Here is a 20,324-nt window from a genome sequence, read left to right on the forward strand (position 1 = left end):
ACTTCCAGAGTGGGCTCTAAAGAGGTGGTTATTATAAATTAATATTCATTCAATCAGAGAATTTGTAGAAATTTAAAAATAAAATTATATATCCACATACTTAATTTGGATGCCCAAGAAAAGTAATGTGAAAATATAAGATTTAATGAGTCAAAACAAAGTTAATAGAGTTGGACATTAAATGAAAGGCGCATACCTTGGGAGTAAATTAAATAGATCCAAGTAATTGCTTTAGCCTCTACACATGATATTACCTAGAATAAATTCAATCCTATTTACTCAAGAAAGAGTTTTGGCTAGCTTGTTGCCTACTTATTGCTCTAGGGCAATATGCAGTAAATGGGTAGTTCAAAATCTAATGTGGGTATTAATATATTATGTAATATTTATTTACAATATTAATACCAATTTTGAGTTTTTTTGACTAATCCATACTATTACATAATATAGTATGAAAAATTATAAAAATTATAAAAATAAATCCTACAATTACTCAATGTTATAAAAACTTGAATCCTTTTAAAAAAATTAACTTAAAATTAATTGCATGTATTCGATGCATTCCATTTTAAATAACTGAATATCGGTCAAAAATTTCCCCCTACATATCCACTTCCAAAAGTCCTCGACAGATGGCCCCTTTTATTGAACCGGTAATAATAAGAGGTCTATTATTTTCAACCATCCACGCCGTGGCCAACGCGGAACCGATCGCTGACGCCGATGGACGCGGACACACGCCAGCCGCAGCATTTGCGGCAGCGGCAGGCGTCCAGGCTCTTTCGCGTAGAGGTTGAAGCCTGGGAAGTAGGCGGGGATTGCCTCCATAGCCATCGCCAGAGCCCCGTTGCTCTTCCTGGTGCTCTTCTTCCACAATCTTGGAGCCCATGTGCCTCATCGCAATCAATCGGCACAACTGCAACTCTCCGACGTCGGACGAGGCTTCGTTCCGATCGTTTCCAGCTCTGTTTTGATCCCAATCGGTCTCAGAAATCGTTCCGTGGGGTTTCGAGGCTGAGAGACGATGTTTACCATCGTGATGGTGATGCATTTGTCGTGAGGAGGACTTCTAAGAGGATGTCCTTAGAAATATTTGGATCTTGTACAGTGTAGATCGGGAGTAAGGCTGCACGTTTGAGTCGGCAGGGCGTTGTGGTGGAGGGGTGGTGACGGTGGACCGAGATGATGGACGTGGACACGGCTCGGGAGCTCGACATTTGTAGTTTTCAGCAGGCTTGATTGAGCACTGCTAGGGAGGAGCAGCATTCTAGAAAGAAATTCAGATCTTGAGTCGGAATTGGTGATTTCAAGGGAGCGATTGGTTTTTTGATTTCACAATGGGGACTAGATTGCGGTGCGTTCGGTTTGACTACCTGCTTGGATCGTCGTGAGGAAATGCTCTTGGAATGAATCCCATATGTAGTATTTTTTTTTTTTTCTAGATTTTTCGTGGCAAACGTTGATTCTGTCAGCTTCACAATCCGGATCCATTCATCTTTCTTGCGGGCCTTCCGGCAGCAAGGGAGCGTCTATTCGCTGTTCACTTGAGAGGCAATTCAGCTCTTGTTGCGTTTCCATCTCATACCTCATTAATGCCATTTTGTTGCCCTAGGAATTTTGATCCGCATAATTGTTGCATTTGGAGATTCAGCTACATAATTAACAGCATCTTCTCAACGAATTACGAGCTTCATTGCTCTATGACTTTAATTGAGTGACAGGAGTTTTGGGGATCAATTAGTATCATTGGAGAGTCATCGTGCTCTATATCTTGGAGAATTTTGGTGGAAGTCCTTTATTACCGACTTTCAGCAGTAGTACTTCCTTTTACGATATGCCCATAAATACTTTGCTCCAGTGAAAAAATCATAAATATGAATGTGGTGGAGCGCTTCACCATCCGATCGTTAGAAGTTACTGTTCATTATGAACAGCTTTTCTTCTTTGCAACTGTGTCGATTTCAGAACGAACGATGCCGGATATAGCAGATAATTTTTCTGAAATGGTTGTACATTGCTGCGAATCCGCAGCTAGCTTCGGTATCACATGATGTTCTGTTTAACATGACATATCAATTATCTGACTGCTTGTTCGAAATGCGACAGAAAGGGCAACAGGTTTCAGTTTCTTAGGCGGTCTTTTCGTAATCATTGTAGACGTTGGTTTGTGTTGCTGTAGGGACATGATACGGTCAATTCGGGCTTGTAAAACCGCAGCTGAGGAGAGAGGCGTTGTGGCAAAAGAGTGTGCAATACTTCGAAATGCCTTCAAAGAGAGTGACCCGGATTATCGACATCGCAATGTTGCCAAGCTCATGTTCATCCATATGTTGGGCTATCCTACTCACTTTGGTCAGATGGAATGCATCAAATCAATTGCTGCACCCAGCTTTCCTGAGAAAAGAATTGGATACTTGGGTCTCATGTTGCTGCTTGATGAGCGACAGGAGGTGCTGATGTTGGTGACCAATTCTATGAAAAAGTACGCTGCTGTTATTCTGAATCATAGTAGTTGTGTCCTGAGGTCTATGTTTCAGCTTTTCTTATCCATGAAGAATCTGACGATGGATGCCCACAATAGCAAGAGCCTGAGCTGCTCCTTTAAAGTACAAAGAAGCGTTACATGTCAACTTGGTGTATTTTCAGCTGGATTAGTGTACGAATGTATATTGACAGGCAAACGCATGATTGTTGTTTTGCTGTAGTGACTTGGGCCACACCAATCAATTTATTGTTGGATTGGCGCTTTGTGCACTCGGCAACATTTGCACTGCTGAAATGGCTAGGGATCTTGCTCCCGAAGTGGAAAAACTTCTACACAGTACGAACTCCTACGTTCGTAAGAAGGTTAGGCAACCTGAATTGTGCTCAACTAGCAGAACGAGATAATATGCATAATTTGAATGTGACAAATGATTGCACTGTCTTTCCATGCATCAAAGCTTTCTGCAGACAACAGTCACCTACACCTTCGTGCTAGGATAAGTGCAGGAGACTTTTCTTTTTCTCGAATGTGTGGAATCAGGGAGATCAAATGTCCTTACTTGCGTAGTTGTGTTTTTGTGGTACTGTAGGCAGCATTGTGTTCGGTGAGGATCGTTCGGAAGGTGCCGGACCTTGTTGAGAATTTGATGGTTCCAGCTACAGGACTTCTTACAGACAAACATCATGGTGTTTTGGTAGCAGGAGTGAAGCTTTGCACTGAGCTTTGTCAAACCAGCGAGGTGGCCATTGAGCATTTTAGGAAGGTCTGTGTAGTCGTATCATATGTATGCATACTTGAATACTCATTGGCGAGAACGCACCATTTCTGGAGGAATGTTCCGTTTAATGTGCTCAGGATCTAGTTTATTAATTTTTTCGATGATGATGGCTTGAAATGATAGCATTGTTAATATCTCTTATTCTTTTTCTATTTGTGCAGCATGTAAATACAATGGTCCGGGTGTTGAAAAATCTGGTGATTAGTGGCTATGCTCCCGAGTATGATGTCAGTGGGATTACGGACCCCTTTCTACAAATCAGGCTCCTTAGACTGTTGCGTCTGCTAGGGAATGGTGATGCTGATATCAGCGATACCATGAGTGATGTTCTTGCCCAGGTAAGTAATTGACACGACTCCGCAATTTCTACATGCTTCATTATCCTACTGCGAGTCGTTGAAAGGTATTGAACGGTTTGGAAATTTGTTTCATAGGTTGCAACAAATATAGAAGGCAACAAAAATGCAGGCAACGCAATTTTGTACGAGTGTGTACAAACAATCATGGCCATAGAGGCTATTGCTGGCCTTCGCGTACTGGCTATTAACATTTTGGGTCGCTTCTTGGCGAATCGTGATAATAATATAAGGTACACTCTGTCCTCAAATCACATCGGCTTCTCTAAGCGTCCCGTTCTTTTGCTTTAATGCATCGTGGCCTGGGCATATGCACTTGAAAGATCCCTGATTAAAAAACACTTTTCTTCCTTTTCCTAGTCTTAAAAGTTATGACTTTTCTCAGAATTTTAAATCTTCCAGGTGTGAGATCTTGAATAGACTTATTAAGGGCAGAAGCCATGATCTTGTGACTGTGCATTCATATAGCGGATTTCTTTTATATGTTGTTTCTCTTCTCTAATATTTCCTACAAGATTGCATCTCTGTATTCTGCTGAGTCCTGTAACTTGATTATGAAATTAATTGAATGGCTTATGTAAATACCTGTTTCAGATATGTTGCTCTGAACACACTTGTCAAAGTTGTATCAATCGACACTCAAGCGGTCCAGCGGCATCGTACCACGGTTGTTGAATGTGTTAAGGCATGAACTCTTCCCTTCTTCATAGTACGATGTGGTTTAATTGACAAACATCAACCCCTAAGTTCTGCATTAACCGCAAAATGGTCAATGACTCGATGAGGAGCTTTCGGGGCTGCAGTAGACTGTCAGTTACAACTTTGAATGACTTTGGGGTTCATCCTACAAAAGCTTTTGTTTGTGAAATGAGGAAATTAGCGGCTTAAGGCACTTGATATGATATTTTCGTATCATCATGACGATCAGGAGTTGTTTCTGAATAAATATGTGCCAAGTTTTCATATTTCAGTGATCTCCGTTCAGGTGAATGCGTTCTGTTATTTTTTGTTTTGTTGTTAATGATTCTACGTGGGCACATAGTTGACATTACACAAAAGCTTTCTATTTCCATCCATGTAACATAAAGTTGGGAAGTGATCCAATACATGCTCGACAGGATTCAGATATTTCCATTCGGAGACGAGCTCTGGAGCTTGTCTGTGCGCTGGTCAATGAAACCAATGTCAAGGTTTTGACGAAAGAGTTGGTTGACTATCTCAAAGTTACTGATCCTGACTTTAAGGGAGATCTCACTGCAAGGATAGCTGGACTAGTCCAAAAGTACGTCATCTGTTACGCTCATTAATCCTCTATCGTCATGCAATGATTTTTTCTGCCTTTGACGTTGCAATAAACAAGCTTGTGTTATGATTTGCGTTGTATTATGTCCTTAAGATTGAAATCATCGCGTTTATTTTCTACGGAATAAACAAACCTTTCGCATCTTGCAGATTTGCACCAAACAAACAGTGGTACATCGACCAGATTATTCTACTTATGGTTGAGGTATACTTTGGGAGTTTTTATTTGCTGCACACACGCTTACAATCTTCCACATTGTGTTGGGCAGAATGACGAAGAATTTTTTCTTGAAATGTTTTGAATTTTAGGTGTCCCTTGTAGTATCCTGCTAGTTACCTTACACTAATGGGAATTCGTTTATTTTTATTTTTATATATTTACATATTTATTTAGGTTTGTACCTGGGTGCTTAATATGCCAGTAATGAGACTTGATGTGTTGGACAGGCTGGGAAGTATGTTACCAGTGATGTGACAAGATCTTTGGTGGTTGTTATAAGTAATGCAAATGCTCTTCAGGGCTATACAGTCAGAACCCTTTATCGAGTATTTCAAGCATGGGACGGGCAGGTATTGTACTCTTTCACGGCTTGCATAATGTGGCAATTTTAGGAGGACAATATTATCAGGGGAGATCTATAGAAAATGTAAGCTGTTCTGAGGCTTCACATTGCGGATATGGAAGGTTGCAGGGACTAAACTGTGAATCTGAGCATGCTTATAGTTGTTAACAGTAGGATTAATTGACGATTTAGAATTGGTTTTTGGTAGAAATAAAAGTGACTTTTCTGCAGTCATCTACTAGCTTCACATTGTTATGAAGCTGCAAGCTTGGTGTATATATAATGGAAGTGCCAATGCAGTGATCTCTTCTTATGCAGAAGTGGTAACTGAATTCCTTGTTGTATGAGTGCAGGAAAGTTTTGCACAAGTCGCTCTTTGGTGCATCGGTGAGTATGGGGATTTGCTAGTCAGCAGTGAAAATAAGTTGGAAGGCGAAGAACCTCTTACTGTAAGTTATTTGCTGAATTCCTTCTTTAGTAGTTTATGCAGTGTACGTGCATATTTGTCAATCTAATTGGGCCGGAACTTATGCTCACGGTCCTGTGTTCTCTGCGTTTTTTGTTATCCAAGTGACAAACAGGACATGTGCCAATACTCGCTAATGTATCCTTGTCATATTCAATGAGTAATGTTTTGAAAAGGTTTATGATTTGCTTCGCTACAGATTTTGAATGCCCTCGAAATGAAATTTTTGCAGTTGGTTCTTAGGTAAAACTAAGTAGTGTTTTCATGGTTCAACAGGTCACAGAATCAGACATTGTAGAAATTGTTGAAAATGCTTTGAAAGACTCCAGGGCTTCATCAGCCACAGTAGCATTCGCTCTCACGGCGCTCCTGAAACTCTCAATTCGTTTACCCAACTCTGCAGAGTATGTTACACACAAGTTCATGCCAGGGTCACACTGTTATGATCCCACAGAGCTCGAATTTTGTAGATTCATAATGTCTGTTTCCTTGTGATGGATTTTTATGTCATAAAATGATTATCACGCATTTACCCTAGATTTTATTTCCCATTACTGCCACGACAATCGACTTACCAGCTTTGCTTAATTCATTATTGTCAATATTTTTGTGGTTGTCTTCTTACAGTCGCATTAAGGCCTTGATCTTGGAGCATAAAGGAAGTTTGGTGCTGGAGTTGCAGCAACGGGCTATTGAGTTTGGGTCAATCCTTACGAAGCACAATGATCTCAAGTTAGTTTTCTTGACTATTTTCTGTCTAATTACTTATTTATTATTTAAACTTTTGGAGTCTGGAAAGTCAACTATTTTTCATATATGACAGCAGATACTTCAATTAATGAAGTTGTTTTTATTGCAGAACTGTTTAGTTTGTTTTCTGTTTTCTAGACTTTATTTGATGGCATGTAGTTTCCATCGCTTCCAACTCTGATATCTGCCATTGAGACATACTTAGGAAATCGCATTGCTGTTTTAGTTGTGCCGAGTCGATGTGCCTATACCCTCAATAAATCCTGATAACTGGTACTTGCTCTTTGATATCATTCTCAGGGGAGCACTTGTGGAGAGAATGCCTGTTTTGGATGAAGCCAGATATTACGCCAACAACGCAATGGGCATTGATGGGCAACAAACTACTGATATTGAAGCATTAGAACCTCATGCTAATGGACATGTGAGACAACCAAATGCAATCGAAAAACCTACTGCTGCTGCTGCTGCTGCTGCTGCTAACCTTATCGATTTACTCAGCTTTACCGATGAGCCAACTACTCTATCAAATTCTTCAGGAAATGCCTTATTGGATCTCCTTGGTGGTGGGCCCATGGGTGATGCTAACTCAGCTTCTTCCCCAGGTACACTTCATTACGTAGTTTTAGTTTCACTTATGTGTAAAAGCGCATATGTAGTAGAATCGAGCAACTTGAGAAGGTTCGAGCTGTTACTGTTTGGATTTTAGAAGCCCTTCCGAGTTCACGCCTGAGCTTCTAATTTTTCGCCGAAAATTTCTCTGCAGGAGGGGGAGACATGTTTTTGGACCTTCTCTCATCAGATGGGCCAGCTCCACTTGCAACTACTGCTGCGGTTCCATTGGAGGGTCTACTGGATGTTGAACCCATTGCAAATACTTCATTGGGCAATTCCTCTCTTAATGGAGGTACTCCCAAAGGTCCACCTGCAATTGTGGATCCCATTGCAAATATTTCATTTGGCAACCTCTCTCTTAATGGAGGGACTGCCAAAGGTCCGCCTGCAGTTGTGGATCCCTTTGCAGATCTTACATCTACAGCAATGCCCGCACCTGCTTCGGCTCCAGGTGAGTCAACTTGCTCCCTAAATTATGGTTGTGCAAATTGTGTCTGAGATGTACCTTACGTGATTCGTTTCAATCATTTCTGAAATACTGATGTAATGGCTTGGAAACTTTTTTCTTACGTTATGACGTCTATCTGATATATTTTATTTTGTTTTCTATGTTTTTTTGGCAGGGTTACCATCTATTATTGCCATGCAAACAAATGGGCTAAAAATTTCATTTGACTTCACGAAAGCTGTAGATGCACCTAAAGCTACTGTCATCAAGGCTTCTTACAGTAATCTGTCATCAAACATTTATACTGATTTTGTCCTTCAAGCAGCAGTTCCAAAGGTCTTTGTCTGACATTACTATATATTAGTCTAATGTGATCTATCTCATTGTGCTAATTTTTTGCATGCTAACTTGTTTGCTTATTGTGAACTCTCTAGATCTGGTCAAATGAGGTCCCCTTGTCTTAGCCAGTTGTGTGTAAATAAATTTAAAATTTTAAGTTTTACATTAAGTCTCGTTCTATTTCTTTTGAAATCCTTATGTGACACCCTCTGTGCAGTTTATGCAACTGCAGTTAGAGCCTGCTACGAGCGGAATTCTTTCTGCTAACTCGAGCAACTTAGTCACGCAAGTGATCAAGCTTACAAATAACATGCATGGACAGGTAACAGTCATTCTTGTTGCTCATGAAAACCGCTCCTTTACGTGTATGTTTCTGGAATCTTGACATCAGTTGCTCCTCAGTCCGAAGCTTTTTATTAATTTCAGCATTCTTATATTTTTTTCTTTCGCAGAAAGCTTTGGTGATGAAGTTGAGAGTGAGCTACAAGGTTAATGGAAATAATGTATTAGAACAAGGGCAAGTCAATAACTTTCCTGCGGGATTGTAGTAAACCTTTAGTTCATTAACACGAGGTCGTGCCAGGCTACATAAATCAGCTGGCGATTGATCGTCTTTCAGCGGCTGTTTTGAGTCATCGAAGTTAGGATTGAGTACTCTACAATTTATTATTTTCCCAGAAAGGAGTAGTTACATGCTGAGTGTAGATAGGTTTTAGCTAGAAACTAATGAACGAGCAAGTGAACGAGCATGTGCTTGATATTATCACGATAAGGTGGATGTACACTCGCTTGTATTGTTTACAAGTGCTAGAGAGTTTTCTAGGGTGTTACCCGTTAGCAATTTTGATCAATCATACGGAAGACACTCTCTTCCTTTACATGACAGTGGAATACTAGCTCCATACTAGTGATACGTTCCTGTTCAGATCTAATGGGAATAAATCAGTTTTAATGATAGTAAGATGTTAAGGCATAAATTTCATGTGTAATTTGTGGGGCCCTTCTCTCCACACAAGATTTTGCCTCCAGTGCTGTCCTGCAGAATCTACCATCGCCTGCTTTATTGAGATGCTGAGTTTCGCTGTTCTTTAAGCTCAGCAAATAACCAAATTGTCATTGTTTTCCATCTTCGATTGTATCAGTACGTTTGGACGAACAAGTGAATTACCAATTGAGGTTTCAGCTTACAAATCTGGAAAATGTTCAAGAATGCCCGACTTCTTGAGTATTAGGTACAATTTGTTTCAATTGTTACAATAGATTGAAATTTTTAATTATTTTCCAATAGAATTAAGGATTCTGAAATATGGATTGAAACACTTATTCCCTAAAATACTGCTTGAATGTATCGAAAAACATGAATTTTAAACATATCATTTGATTGTAACTACTAAGGCTAGCAAATAAACATTAACATGTTTATTTATTTCAAATGTCTAAATTTTATTACTAAAATCGTTTGGAACAATAATAGCAATAATAATAATAACATTTTCAGTATCTTGTTTTGTATCAAAACATCACTTTGTATCACTTTGTTTCGTCATCGCTATTATTTATCTCCCATAATAGTATCACCACTTTACTTGTAAGTCCAAAGTCATCTGTAATGCGGTGGTGGTAATAAGATATGAACACCCATTTGCTAGCCTTAGTAGTTACTAATTAAGACTTCAAAAACTCAGTTGTGACTACAACTATTCTAATTGCTTATAAATATGCTTCAACAAGCGCAATCTGACGAGTGTATGCGTACTTTTTAAAGTAAAAGATCGCGATGTTGCACACGATGCTGGTATCGCCGACAGTTCGTAGACTGGATGTCGGTAGAAGGTCGACGGCAAGATCTTCGCAGATCTCTGGATCTAGAAAAGGGCTTTGGGTTGCAAACGCATCATCAGGAGTGACAGAGGAATAGTGCCGGGGTTTGCATCTTCTGCAATTCGCGGATGTGGTGGAGCGCAGACAGCGAGATCGACCACCCAGGAGGCAGCGGCGATGGCTGGTCACTTGGCGGTGTTCCCGTCTATTGGTTTTGAACAGGAACGTGAGTCGATGAAGGGATTTATGGGAGGTGCAGATCCCAAGAGGTGGCACCTTCTGGTGGGTGCTTTCCACCTGGCCTGGTCCGCTATTTCTTTGACCGGCGTTGTTTGACCGATTGTGCTCTTGTCGACGACGCGATGTTTCCTGATCAGCCTTTGAAGTGATCCACGGAGTCCCCCTTGGAGTTTTGTGCTGCGACGCTGGTCTGCAGTGCTGTGTGCAAGCGATGCCACCATTGTTGTCGTGGTTTTGCTGATGCTAGTACTACAGGTTGATGAGGCAAAAAGCAATAACCAGATTCCTCTTCTAGGATGATATGCGCTTTGCTTAAACCGGCGATCCAAGCAGAGAGCGGGAGAAGATTACCTGGTGGAAACCTTGTGACAGAGAATCTTTATGAGGATCTGGGACAAAATCGACGTATCTTTTATGTGAATTTTGAAGGATTGACAGTTGATTGTTGATCCTGATCGAGCAGCAGTTTTTTCGTGAACTGTGACTTTGCGATGGACCACTTTCAGCGGAAAAAAATTCAATCGTCATGAACAGAGCGTTCATGCAAATTTTGAATCAGATGGAGCAACACATGAGACTCGACGTCAAGGTAGAATTGCTATGTTGCATCACTTCACAACACGCGATTCCAGGTGTGTTCTAAATTAATAAATCACTGGGTCCTGTGGAAGTGATTTCAAGTTGCTGCCGAAGTTGCTCTCACGTTCTCCTGGTCGGGACCTTCTTCTGCCTTTTGACCGCACTTATTATGGCGTTTCAAATTAGATCCAATGTATACCTGCGAAGACACTGTCTGGGAGGAAAGCAAAGCTAGGTTTTCAAAAGGATGTCTGATCTTCATCGTGATGCCCTATCTGAAGATCCGATAGAGACAATTGAGAGAGTATTCATCATGCCTGATAACTCAGCTAGGTTTATCGAGCGATTCAGATGTCAGTCGTTTCCATAAAGGTCGTAACCCCTGAGATAACCGAAAGGCTACCGCCGTCTCGTATATATATATGAGCCGAGGAGCAAAGGAGTCCATATCTTGCACTCAAATACTTGGCAATCAATAGTGTCGAGCGATCGAGAGGTTCACTAGTAACACGCTTGAAATGGCGTAGGAATGAGGATGATTCTGCAGGCCATGTCCAGCCGATCCTATCCCCAGCTCAAAGAGTTCTCGATGTAAGAAAGGATATGTGGCTGCAGCTGGGCAGATTACATATCCTCTGAAGGACCTAAAATAAGCATCAAGTCAGTATGGAGTCCTCGAGGAGTTTTTGGAAAAGGTTCTGGAAAGGCAGCAGCCACCGAAGGAACATGATGAACAGATGGATGACCAGGCGAAACCGCAAGGAGAAAGGAACCACCACAGCGATTGGAACTGTCCTGCAGAAGGAAAAGCTGCCGCTAGAAGCCGTGGAGCGAATACTTTCTCAATTGCCTCTACCGGCTCTTGTCCGCACATGTTGCGTCTGCAAGCAATGGCATGCTCTCATTTCGTCCCCAAGGTTCCTGCACGCACGAGCTGAGATTCCATCTGTGGCAAACACACCCTATTTTCCTGTGGTGTTCTCTCGAAGCTACGGACGCAAATGCTGTGCTTTCGACTTCTCCACCCACCAGTGGCAGCGTCTTGCGCCGCTGAATTTTGTACCTTACAGAGTGACCTATGTGGCGGGCGCCGGGGGCCTCTTCTGTCTCCGAAACTGTTTTGAGCTACTGGTGGTGTGCAACCCCATCACCCGGCAGTGGAAGAATCTGCCAAGGTCGACGGGGCAACTCTGTGCCAGCCATTCCCTAATCCACATGGTCTTGGACGTTCCGTCGACGTCGTACAAGATCATCACGATCTCGGGATCGTGCAAGACCGAGATCTACGACAGAAGCTCCCAGAAGTGGGACATCACCTCCAACAATTTGCCGCCAGGGGTGACGAGCATCCGGGGCCGAACAGCAGCCTTCTGCAACGGGTTTTTATACTGCATTGTGGACGAAGGGATGGGATCCAAGCTGAGCGGCATCATAGCCTACGACCTCCAACTCGCGATGTGGAGCTCCATGCTGATAGTGTTGCCTTCAGGCTTCGGCGAGGCCAGGTCTTCGAACTCCCTGCAGCCAGGCAGCCTAGCGGCTTCGTTGATCGAGTGTCGGGGCCATGTAATGCTAGTTGCGGAGAAGATGCAGCTAGGCGCTACTCTCGTCTCCATTTTTGAACTACAGCTCACGAACATCACATGGATTGAGGTGGCGACACTCCCTCACGACCCTGCGTCGCCATTTGAGAGTTTCAAGCATGGCTTGCGGTGTGACGGCGTGGTGGTCCACGGGAACGTGATATGCTTGACGAGCCAGAGCGGCGACATGGCGGCGTTGGATGTGTCCACCCTAACGTGGACACGGCTACCCGATTGCCCTCTCGTGCTCGGGAAGAACGCCGACATCGACATCGCGGTCTTCCCCTTCCTCCCTTCCCTCGATGCCCCCGTGTAGCCACTCACTCCGCACTTCCTTAGTAATTCCATGGCACTCCTGCGGTGCTTGCTTGCTTGCTTTGCTACCCCTCTCTCACACTTCGGTGACCGAACCCATTTTTGTCGGGACAAGTTTAACATAAATTTGTCTGTATCAATATCGTTTGCAAAACGTTTTGCAAACTTGAAAATGAAGTGGATGTAAAATTGTGGTTGTATGTGTGACAGTGTGATGTGCAGATGCTTTTAGATGTTGCGTGATTTGTTCATGACATGGTGTTCATGTTGAAGGCTAGATTATTCATATATTGAATTACATGATCAATATAGTACATAGTATCGTACTTTGTATAGGTGACTCATACAAGATATGTATTGCATGAGTTGCTGGTCACTAGTAGAATGAGTCATTGCATTTTTAGAATATTTACTGATAATATCATTGATAGTATTAATAAATTTGCTTAAGGTTGCATTAGGACTGTCATTAGATACTAAAAACTTGTTTCTAAAAAAAAAAGAAAAAGAAAAAAAAAAAAGGGTATTTTATGTAAAGAATGTGAGTGTTATTTTATATTGTACAAATAAATGTGCACAATACTAAAATATCACTCACATTTATATTGTGACATCTGTTGAGTAAGTAAGGTTTTGTAAAAACACTTGTAACTTGTACGGTCATGAAAAGGTAAAGCCTGAGAGAAAAAAACAAAAATCGCCTTATAAGTGTAAAATCATTATCTATATATATATATATATACATACTTTAATTGAAGTTTTATTGTGAAAAATTATGAATCACCATGCTACAAACAATCCGAAAATAGAAATGCAGTCAAACTGTTCTAAAAATGAAAACAAAAATTTAGAAAGGCAAATGTCTAGATGTAATTAAATACACCTTTGAATACTTGCATGTTATTTTTGTTTTCTAAAAACTATCATAAAGAAAGAGGTTTATTTATTAGTGAATCCAAATAAAAATATATCACAATATTCATAAAATGTCAAAGACTTGATAGAATTTTTTCAGAATTAAAACCTCTTTTAGAAGTAGCATGAGGCAAGAAGAATTTTGTTTGTATATTTTACAAAATAAGCTACAAGTAATTCTACTAACGTTTCTACCATTATTTCTTAACTTAATCTTTTATATGGAAATGTTGTTTTCTGTTCCGAAAATCTAAACTATTTTGCTGACTAATACAAAATGTTGATGGTTTTAGTAAAATAGTTCCAAAATTCTTGTACTCAAATTCTTGGTTGGCTTTGCTTCATACACTTAACGTTTAAATAGAGCTCAAACTCTAATCATGTGTGAAGAGGTTTATGTGTTCAGTTATCTTTCGACGCTAGCCGTTTCTGACCAGCATAATTCATACAACCAATGTACATTCCTAAACTATAGCTTGTTGTAAAATTAAAGCACAACAGGAGAAATATAATGACAAACAAGACGCCTCCTATTAATATACAACAACAACAACAACACAGGGAGAGAGACAGAGTGAGAGAGAGAGAGATAAAGAGCAGGAGAATCAATTGAAACTGCCTAGAAAACATTGGTCTCCAACCGTAACGAAGTAAACCAGATATCGCAGTCTTCTACTGCCGGAGCAATCATCAGACATGAGCATTTCCAAAGTAAAATAGTAAAAATAATAAATAAATAAATAAAAACAAGCATGAATGAGCGGTGAAGCTTTACTCGCAGACCTGAAATTAGTAACGAATACATGCCAACGGTAGTGAAAGGAGCAGCGGAAGAAGCTCCAAATACTCTGAGGAGAGGAGACGAAACTGGAGATGTTCGATGAGATTGAGCAGGAAAGAAGGAATCAAGCCGAGCACCAGAACGGCACCCATCAAGGCTCATCTGACTCCCCATCTCCCCACGTCAACTTCTCCACTATGCACAACACCACACCACGACGGCACCAAACTTACAACTCCACATTTATGCTTCCATGGCGTTCACGGACATGAGGGATGAAGACTTGTTTAGATTAATCGACAGCTCATACAGTAATAGGCAAGACTGGAGGGAGAGGTTAGAACCTACAGATAGTCATAGCACAGACATGGGGCCGAACGGAATGATATCGGACGAAGAAGGTGCATTTTAAGTTCATACTAACAATAGTGCAGTAATCAAACACTTGCTCTAAGGACCAGGCTCCCGGGAGGGAAGCCCGGCCAGAACAGAATAGGCAAGACAACTTGCGCGACCACCGCGACTCATTGCGTTCCCACAAGGGCTCCAGCCCGTTTTACATGCACTCGAGCGCGTTTTTCTTACTTCGTTTAACCCGGATGGGGTATTCCACCAAGGGGGAGGAGGCGCTCGTCCAACGCCGAAGAGCATATCCCCTCACTCACCCTGACAGAAAAAAACGATTCTCCTCCGTCCAGGGCAGAAATCACAGAGGCGGCAATCTGCACCGGCGATCGAAGATGAGCGGTGTAGAAAGGCTCTCATGCCCTGGTGCGGGACACGGGGGGTTCCTATCTATCTATCTACAGATGCAAAAGCATCGAGCCCCCAGAGCTCTCACCAAGTGGGTGCGAAAGATTGACCCCGCGCACTGAAAAGCGCCACGAGGCCCTTCGCCACCGGTTGGGCTGGGGTCCTTCTTATCTAAAGATATTCAAATGGGCGACCGGGAACCGGCCCCTGCCGGTACTCCCAGTCGCCGTTGCCTCCCTCCCTGGTTTCTTCAAATGGATTCCATCCCTTCTCACTTTGCTTCTTCAGTCGGCACATTGGGCAATCGCGGCGACGCTGCCCACGCCGCACCAAGTTTTTTTAGTACGGGATTGTTAGTGACGGTTTTTAGCGTTCATCGGGTATCGAAATTTGGTCCGTATTCGACTTGAGTTGATTCGGAACACTCGCAGTTGTGATTCACAGATAGATAGATAGATAGAATTCTTTGGAAGTTTGTCGAGTGTCCCGGAAAGAGAAGTTTCTGGGAGTTTTGAGACGGTGGTTTAGCATCTGTGTGTACGAATTCGTGTTTGGCTGTAACTGATTTAAGGGCTTCAAGTGCTAAGGTAGAAATTATTAAATTGGAGAAGGATTCTGTTTGGTTTGTCGAGTTTAGGAGCAGGAATGGCAGTTGCCGCAGTACTGCAAGCGGCTTCTTTAGCGACTACGACGACGTGGCTAGACGCAGGTGCGTTTCGCAAGGAAGGTTTGATTGGAGCGCAATGCGTCCACAAGATCGTGAGCGCTCGGGGACCGTGCGCCATTCGAGCTTCTTTGAGCAAAGTATGTAACAGTCATTGAAAACTTGCTGCAATAATTATAAATCAGCCCCTCGAGAAGCATGAGTTAGATGAGAATTCCAGCCGCAATGGCGCTATGTAGTTTTCTCGGCTGAAGGGGACTACAATTTGGATTCAATCGATCTAATTTTAGGGCGTTATCTGCAGTAGAATCCTTAGCTTTTTTGTCCGGAACTTCTGTGGCCATGGATAACTTCTGGCCTCACCCACCGCTTGAACGATTTTACTATACCCTGTCAACTCAGTTTGTTGAGCTAAGATTATTCGTGCATCGTAGTTGGTCCTGATTTCTCTTCTTACTCACCGTTGCTCATTGCTGATGGAGAAATTTCATGGAAGAGCACGAGGTCAGTGATAAAGTGTGCCAATCCGGAGTGAACTAGAGAGTGATCTTGGTAAAGGGGCAGTGGAGACCATAATGTTGATGATGCACAAGTGATAATCTTTGATCAGATTGCCAGAAAAGACTCGGAATAATTTACAGAAATCGATAGTAGGATTGATTCGGATGAAGATACTAACAAGGCTTCATGATCGTGCCGAGGGGCTTACAAGACGTCGTATAAACATCTCATTTTTTGAATGAGGAGAAACCTGGATTTGTGTTCAGGTTCCCTCAGCATTGTGTTCTTCTCACAAAGATTGCATTTATCAATTTACTGTTCAGGATGATGTAGCTGCACCAAACGCTTTCGCGAAAGTACTTCACAACTGTCCAACGTGCGTGGCTGTAGCAGCTGCACTGCTCGTGCCCTTTTCTTCGACAGCTGCTGATGTCGACGTCGATACGGAAAGGGTTTCAGCCATCTCTGAACCTAGTGTTTTGATTTCAGGTCCACCCACCAAGGACGCAAATGCTCTGCTCCGGGATGCCCTCCCTCTTGACAACAAACCTATCAAGGAGGTTCAAAAATTTCTCGAAGATATTACCGAGGAGATGAAGGTACCCGATGAGAAGGTGCTTGAACCAGTTGAACGGGTACAGTTTCAAGTTTTTCATGTTCTCAATCCTCTCACTGATCTCTCTTTTTTTTTTTTTGACATCTTCGTACCCTGCTTGACGCTGTTTTTTCTAACCACCCCTCTTCTTTATTGTGCAGCTTGTGATTCTTTTCATGAAGTGGTAATGTTTCATGTACACTGACGAAGAAACAGCCATAATGGAAGGATTGTGCAGGATGTGCGACAGGCCACATTGGTTCTCAACCAGAGCAAGGAGGAAATCCTTTCTTACATAGCCGAGTCAAAAAGACAGGAGGGTGATCACATTCTCACTACTCTGAACGAGGAGCTCGAAGGTTTTCAAAAGCAGCTGGAAGAGAAGGATTCGTCAATTGTTTTACCGAGGCAGAAGGAGCTTCTCCGTTTGATAGGCGAGTACGTGACGATTTTTCTGAATCCTTATTAATGTGTAGATAGGATCTTCAATGTTTATCTTATATTTAAATTGTTTGGATTCGGCTTGTTTCAGGCATTTTATGGCTGATGTGCAGCGTGTTTTGTCTATATTTTCTTGTGCGTGCGCAGTCTGGAGGAGACCATGATAGCTAAATTTCCGTATGAGATTCCAGAGGAGTATGCTAAAAGGCCACTTCTTATGGGACGAGCTACTCTCGAGATGAAAGTCCTCGTAAAAAATAACCCAAACGTGAAAGATGCAGTTCTTCACATAGTACTAGATGGTTACAACGCCCCAGTCACTGCCGGAAACTTTGTTGATCTTGTTGAGCGCAGATTTTATGATGGCATGGAAATTCAACGATGTGAGTTCCGCAAATCACATCGATTTAGCCGTCAATGATTCGCTTTCGTAGATGATAATTCAGAGCTCTCTTGCTCCAATAAGAATCCTAATACAAGCTGGGTGATGTCAAGGTATGCTTTAGGAGTTTAAAGATATTTTTGTGGACACTTTTTATTGTTTCAGCGGATGGATTTGTGCTCCAAACTGGAGACCCCGATGGACCAGCTGAAGGGTTTGTGGACCCAGCTACAGGCCAAGTCCGGACTGTCCCATTGGAGATCATGGTGGAGGGTCAGAAGCAGCCCATCTATGGTACTACTCTTGAGGTGAATGACTTGTAACTACTTTTTAAAAAGAAAATTTTGATGCATGCTGAAGTGATTGAATTGGTGATTTCAATGGTTGAATGCCACCTAACGTGGTCTTGTCTTAGTTGCAGGAGCTCGGCCTACCTAAGGCGAAAATAAAGTTGCCATTCAATGCATTTGGTACAATGGCAATGGCACGACAGGTAGGAATTCCTCTCATTTAATTCGGACCGAAGTAAATCATGTTGGTTTTTAATTAGGTTACCAAACCACAAGCTAAGCTGTCAGCATCGTGCAGCTGTTTGTGCACCGAAGGTCTTCCGTGACCTTGGTTTGTGCCTTGTTGCAGGAATCTGACAATAATTCAGGATCTAGCCAAGTATTCTGGCTGCTGAAGGAAAGTGAATTGACGCCCAACGGCGATAGTATCCATGATGGCCGCTACGCAGTATTTGGTTATGTGACCGAGAACGAAGGACTACTAGCTAATCTCAAAGCCGGTGACGTTATTGAAAGTATACGTGTGCTCCATGGCTTGGATAATCTGGTGAACCCAAGTTACGTAGTTCGCCTTCTGTAATTTTAAACCCATTTTTGCTGAGGATTTAGAATAATGTATTCGTCGACCTTCGTCTCAAATTCATGTGCATCGCCTCCCGCTCGACGAATAAATGGACACACTGAGTACAACGAAATGAACCGTTTCACTTTATCATAGAATGTGTTCCTATTATCAGCGCCTTGATAAGAAAGATTTCCATGAAGCTTGCAATTGCAAGTTTGGGTCCCCACCTTCTCGCCAGCAACGCCTTGAATATCGTATTGAAGTGTCCTTTCAATCTCATTTACTGCAAAATGATTGATGTGTTCTGTATTCTGTAAAAGAAATTGACGATGTCGTAAACATTTCAAAAAGTAGTTGTTAGCGTATGAACGAAGATCAGTTCATCAACTATAAGAAATATCGTTAAAAAAGCGATGTAATTGTGAAAGAGTTTACCTTAATGACTAATGGTAAACTATATTGAAAACTTAATTTTTTCTATTAATACAGCAAATGGCATGTTATCAAAAACTTCTATATCGACAATTATGAATGAGACTATCTGCTTGACACTTCTCTAGAAATGATGACGTACAAAATTATTTCGCAACCAAGATAAAATGCACATCTAAAGCAATACTCATCTAATCATTAAACTCTAAAATTTTAAAGTTCATTAAATTTTTTTACCAATAACATATTTTTTCATTTAAATTGAATATATATATATATATATTTTATCCTATAAATTAATTATTATAAATCATTAAGATACTCTAAAAAAAATTATACAATTTGGTTACCATACTTTAAAAACAGACTTTAAAGAATAATCTAACAGACTGCGTTCATGTCATTTTATGTTTTTACTCAAAGATACATTACAACCAAAAAAATCAATGTAAAATAAATTTACATCCTGTGAATTTATGTATGCATTTTCAAAGCGTAATTATAAAACATTCTAGAAAAAAAAATTGTTGGTTTTTTACAAAAATGATTGATGATATTTTACAGTCTCAAAAATTATTTAATATTACAGTATAAGATTATAAGATTAGTTAGCAACATTCGCGGGCATCAATACTTAAATCAGCATTAGCAACAATTAGTAGCAATCAGCATCAGCATTATATGCCTATGTCAGCATTAGCGGTAATAACCAGTGCCACAATTCTCACACCAAAATCTCAATTGTTTGATAAATTTGATAATTGATTTGCATATATATATATATATATATATATATCACAAATCTACACAAAATTTAATTTTTTTAAAGAAGACCTTGGAATTAAATTATTGTATATTTCAGAAAAACAAGTAATTATTTCAATTTTTTAAAAGTAACTAAAAAATACATGATAGCTGAAAAACATTATATGAATCGCATCCATCAATCCAAGATTACCTAATAGAAACATTATCCAGACATCACCATTGTACAATATTTATATTGCAAGAGTACCCTCATAATGCTTGAAATTTCTTGAAGTGACATTCCAAAGTTATAAAACCATCAACATGAGGCCTGTTTAATACGCATCACGACCACAAATCTCACATTTTCTAAACTTAAATATACTCTCACTTAAAACACACACTCAAATCCGTATTTTGCAACACTAACACAAAACACAAAAAAAATAAAAAAGCAAAGCTTATGAATCTGAATGAATCTTCACATTTGGAGACATGTAATGTGAATCCCAAGTAACATTCTCCACTTGAAAAAGCACCTCATACATACATACAAACAAAAACAACAATAATAATAATAGTGTCGAAGAAATGCTTGTTTTCTGTCGTTGGTTTCAT

The 20,324-nt window shown here is 41.0% G+C and overlaps 3 protein-coding genes and 1 long non-coding RNA gene across 16 annotated transcripts; 3 read left to right on the top strand and 1 right to left on the bottom strand.

Moving 5' to 3' along the window:
* Positions 1–813: 813 nt before the first annotated feature.
* On the top strand, positions 814–9,130 carry LOC112278059 (AP-1 complex subunit gamma-2). Of its 2 annotated transcripts, none has more exons than XM_024511078.3 (18): positions 814–1,354; positions 2,180–2,482; positions 2,706–2,847; positions 3,075–3,248; positions 3,425–3,601; positions 3,698–3,852; positions 4,214–4,304; positions 4,738–4,901; positions 5,072–5,126; positions 5,369–5,491; positions 5,838–5,933; positions 6,227–6,354; positions 6,578–6,682; positions 7,001–7,305; positions 7,467–7,766; positions 7,939–8,099; positions 8,320–8,424; positions 8,555–9,130. In XM_024511078.3, the coding sequence occupies exons 1-18, from the start codon at positions 1,338–1,340 to the stop codon at positions 8,648–8,650; spliced, it is 2,697 nt and encodes an 898-aa protein (XP_024366846.1). In that variant the 5' UTR covers positions 814–1,337; the 3' UTR covers positions 8,651–9,130. The 2 variants fall into 2 exon arrangements, with proteins under 2 accessions (XP_024366846.1, XP_024366847.1); XM_024511079.3 differs by having other exon boundaries at positions 8,335–8,424.
* A 1,130-nt stretch (positions 9,131–10,260) lies between these two features.
* On the top strand, positions 10,261–12,840 carry LOC112278060 (F-box only protein 6). 6 transcript variants are annotated; one of them, XM_073531699.2, is made up of 2 exons: positions 10,261–10,795; positions 11,358–12,840. In XM_073531699.2, exon 2 carries the CDS (start codon positions 11,409–11,411, stop codon positions 12,639–12,641), a length of 1,233 nt encoding a protein of 410 aa, XP_073387800.1. In that variant the 5' UTR covers positions 10,261–10,795; positions 11,358–11,408; the 3' UTR covers positions 12,642–12,840. The 6 variants fall into 6 exon arrangements, with proteins under 6 accessions (XP_073387800.1, XP_073387801.1, XP_073387796.1 ...); XM_073531700.2 differs by having other exon boundaries at positions 10,261–10,752; XM_073531695.2 differs by having other exon boundaries at positions 10,262–10,795; positions 10,929–12,840.
* A 1,301-nt stretch (positions 12,841–14,141) lies between these two features.
* On the bottom strand, positions 14,142–15,202 carry LOC112278103 (uncharacterized). Its single transcript, XR_002968596.3, has 2 exons — positions 14,685–15,202; positions 14,142–14,531 (listed from the first exon to the last, which is right to left on the bottom strand). It is a non-coding gene; the product is annotated as an uncharacterized LOC112278103 (long non-coding RNA).
* Positions 15,203–15,383: 181 nt separating this feature from the next.
* On the top strand, positions 15,384–18,753 carry LOC112278080 (peptidyl-prolyl cis-trans isomerase CYP38, chloroplastic). 7 transcript variants are annotated; one of them, XR_002968580.3, is made up of 7 exons: positions 15,384–15,893; positions 16,578–16,889; positions 17,088–17,287; positions 17,438–17,673; positions 17,838–17,966; positions 18,088–18,165; positions 18,312–18,753. XR_002968580.3 is itself a non-coding variant. In XM_024511131.3 (7 exons), the coding sequence occupies exons 1-7, from the start codon at positions 15,735–15,737 to the stop codon at positions 18,540–18,542; spliced, it is 1,359 nt and encodes a 452-aa protein (XP_024366899.1). In that variant the 5' UTR covers positions 15,384–15,734; the 3' UTR covers positions 18,543–18,753. The 7 variants fall into 7 exon arrangements, 6 of the variants coding, with proteins under 6 accessions (XP_024366899.1, XP_024366900.1, XP_024366901.1 ...); XM_024511131.3 differs by having other exon boundaries at positions 17,838–17,980; XM_024511132.3 differs by having other exon boundaries at positions 17,838–17,980; positions 18,094–18,165.
* Positions 18,754–20,324: the final 1,571 nt, after the last annotated feature.

This window comes from Physcomitrium patens, chromosome 26 (genome assembly GCF_059467195.1).
Source record: "Physcomitrium patens ecotype Gransden chromosome 26, ASM5946719v1, whole genome shotgun sequence".
In the NCBI taxonomy this organism is placed as follows: Eukaryota; Viridiplantae; Streptophyta; class Bryopsida; order Funariales; family Funariaceae; genus Physcomitrium; species Physcomitrium patens.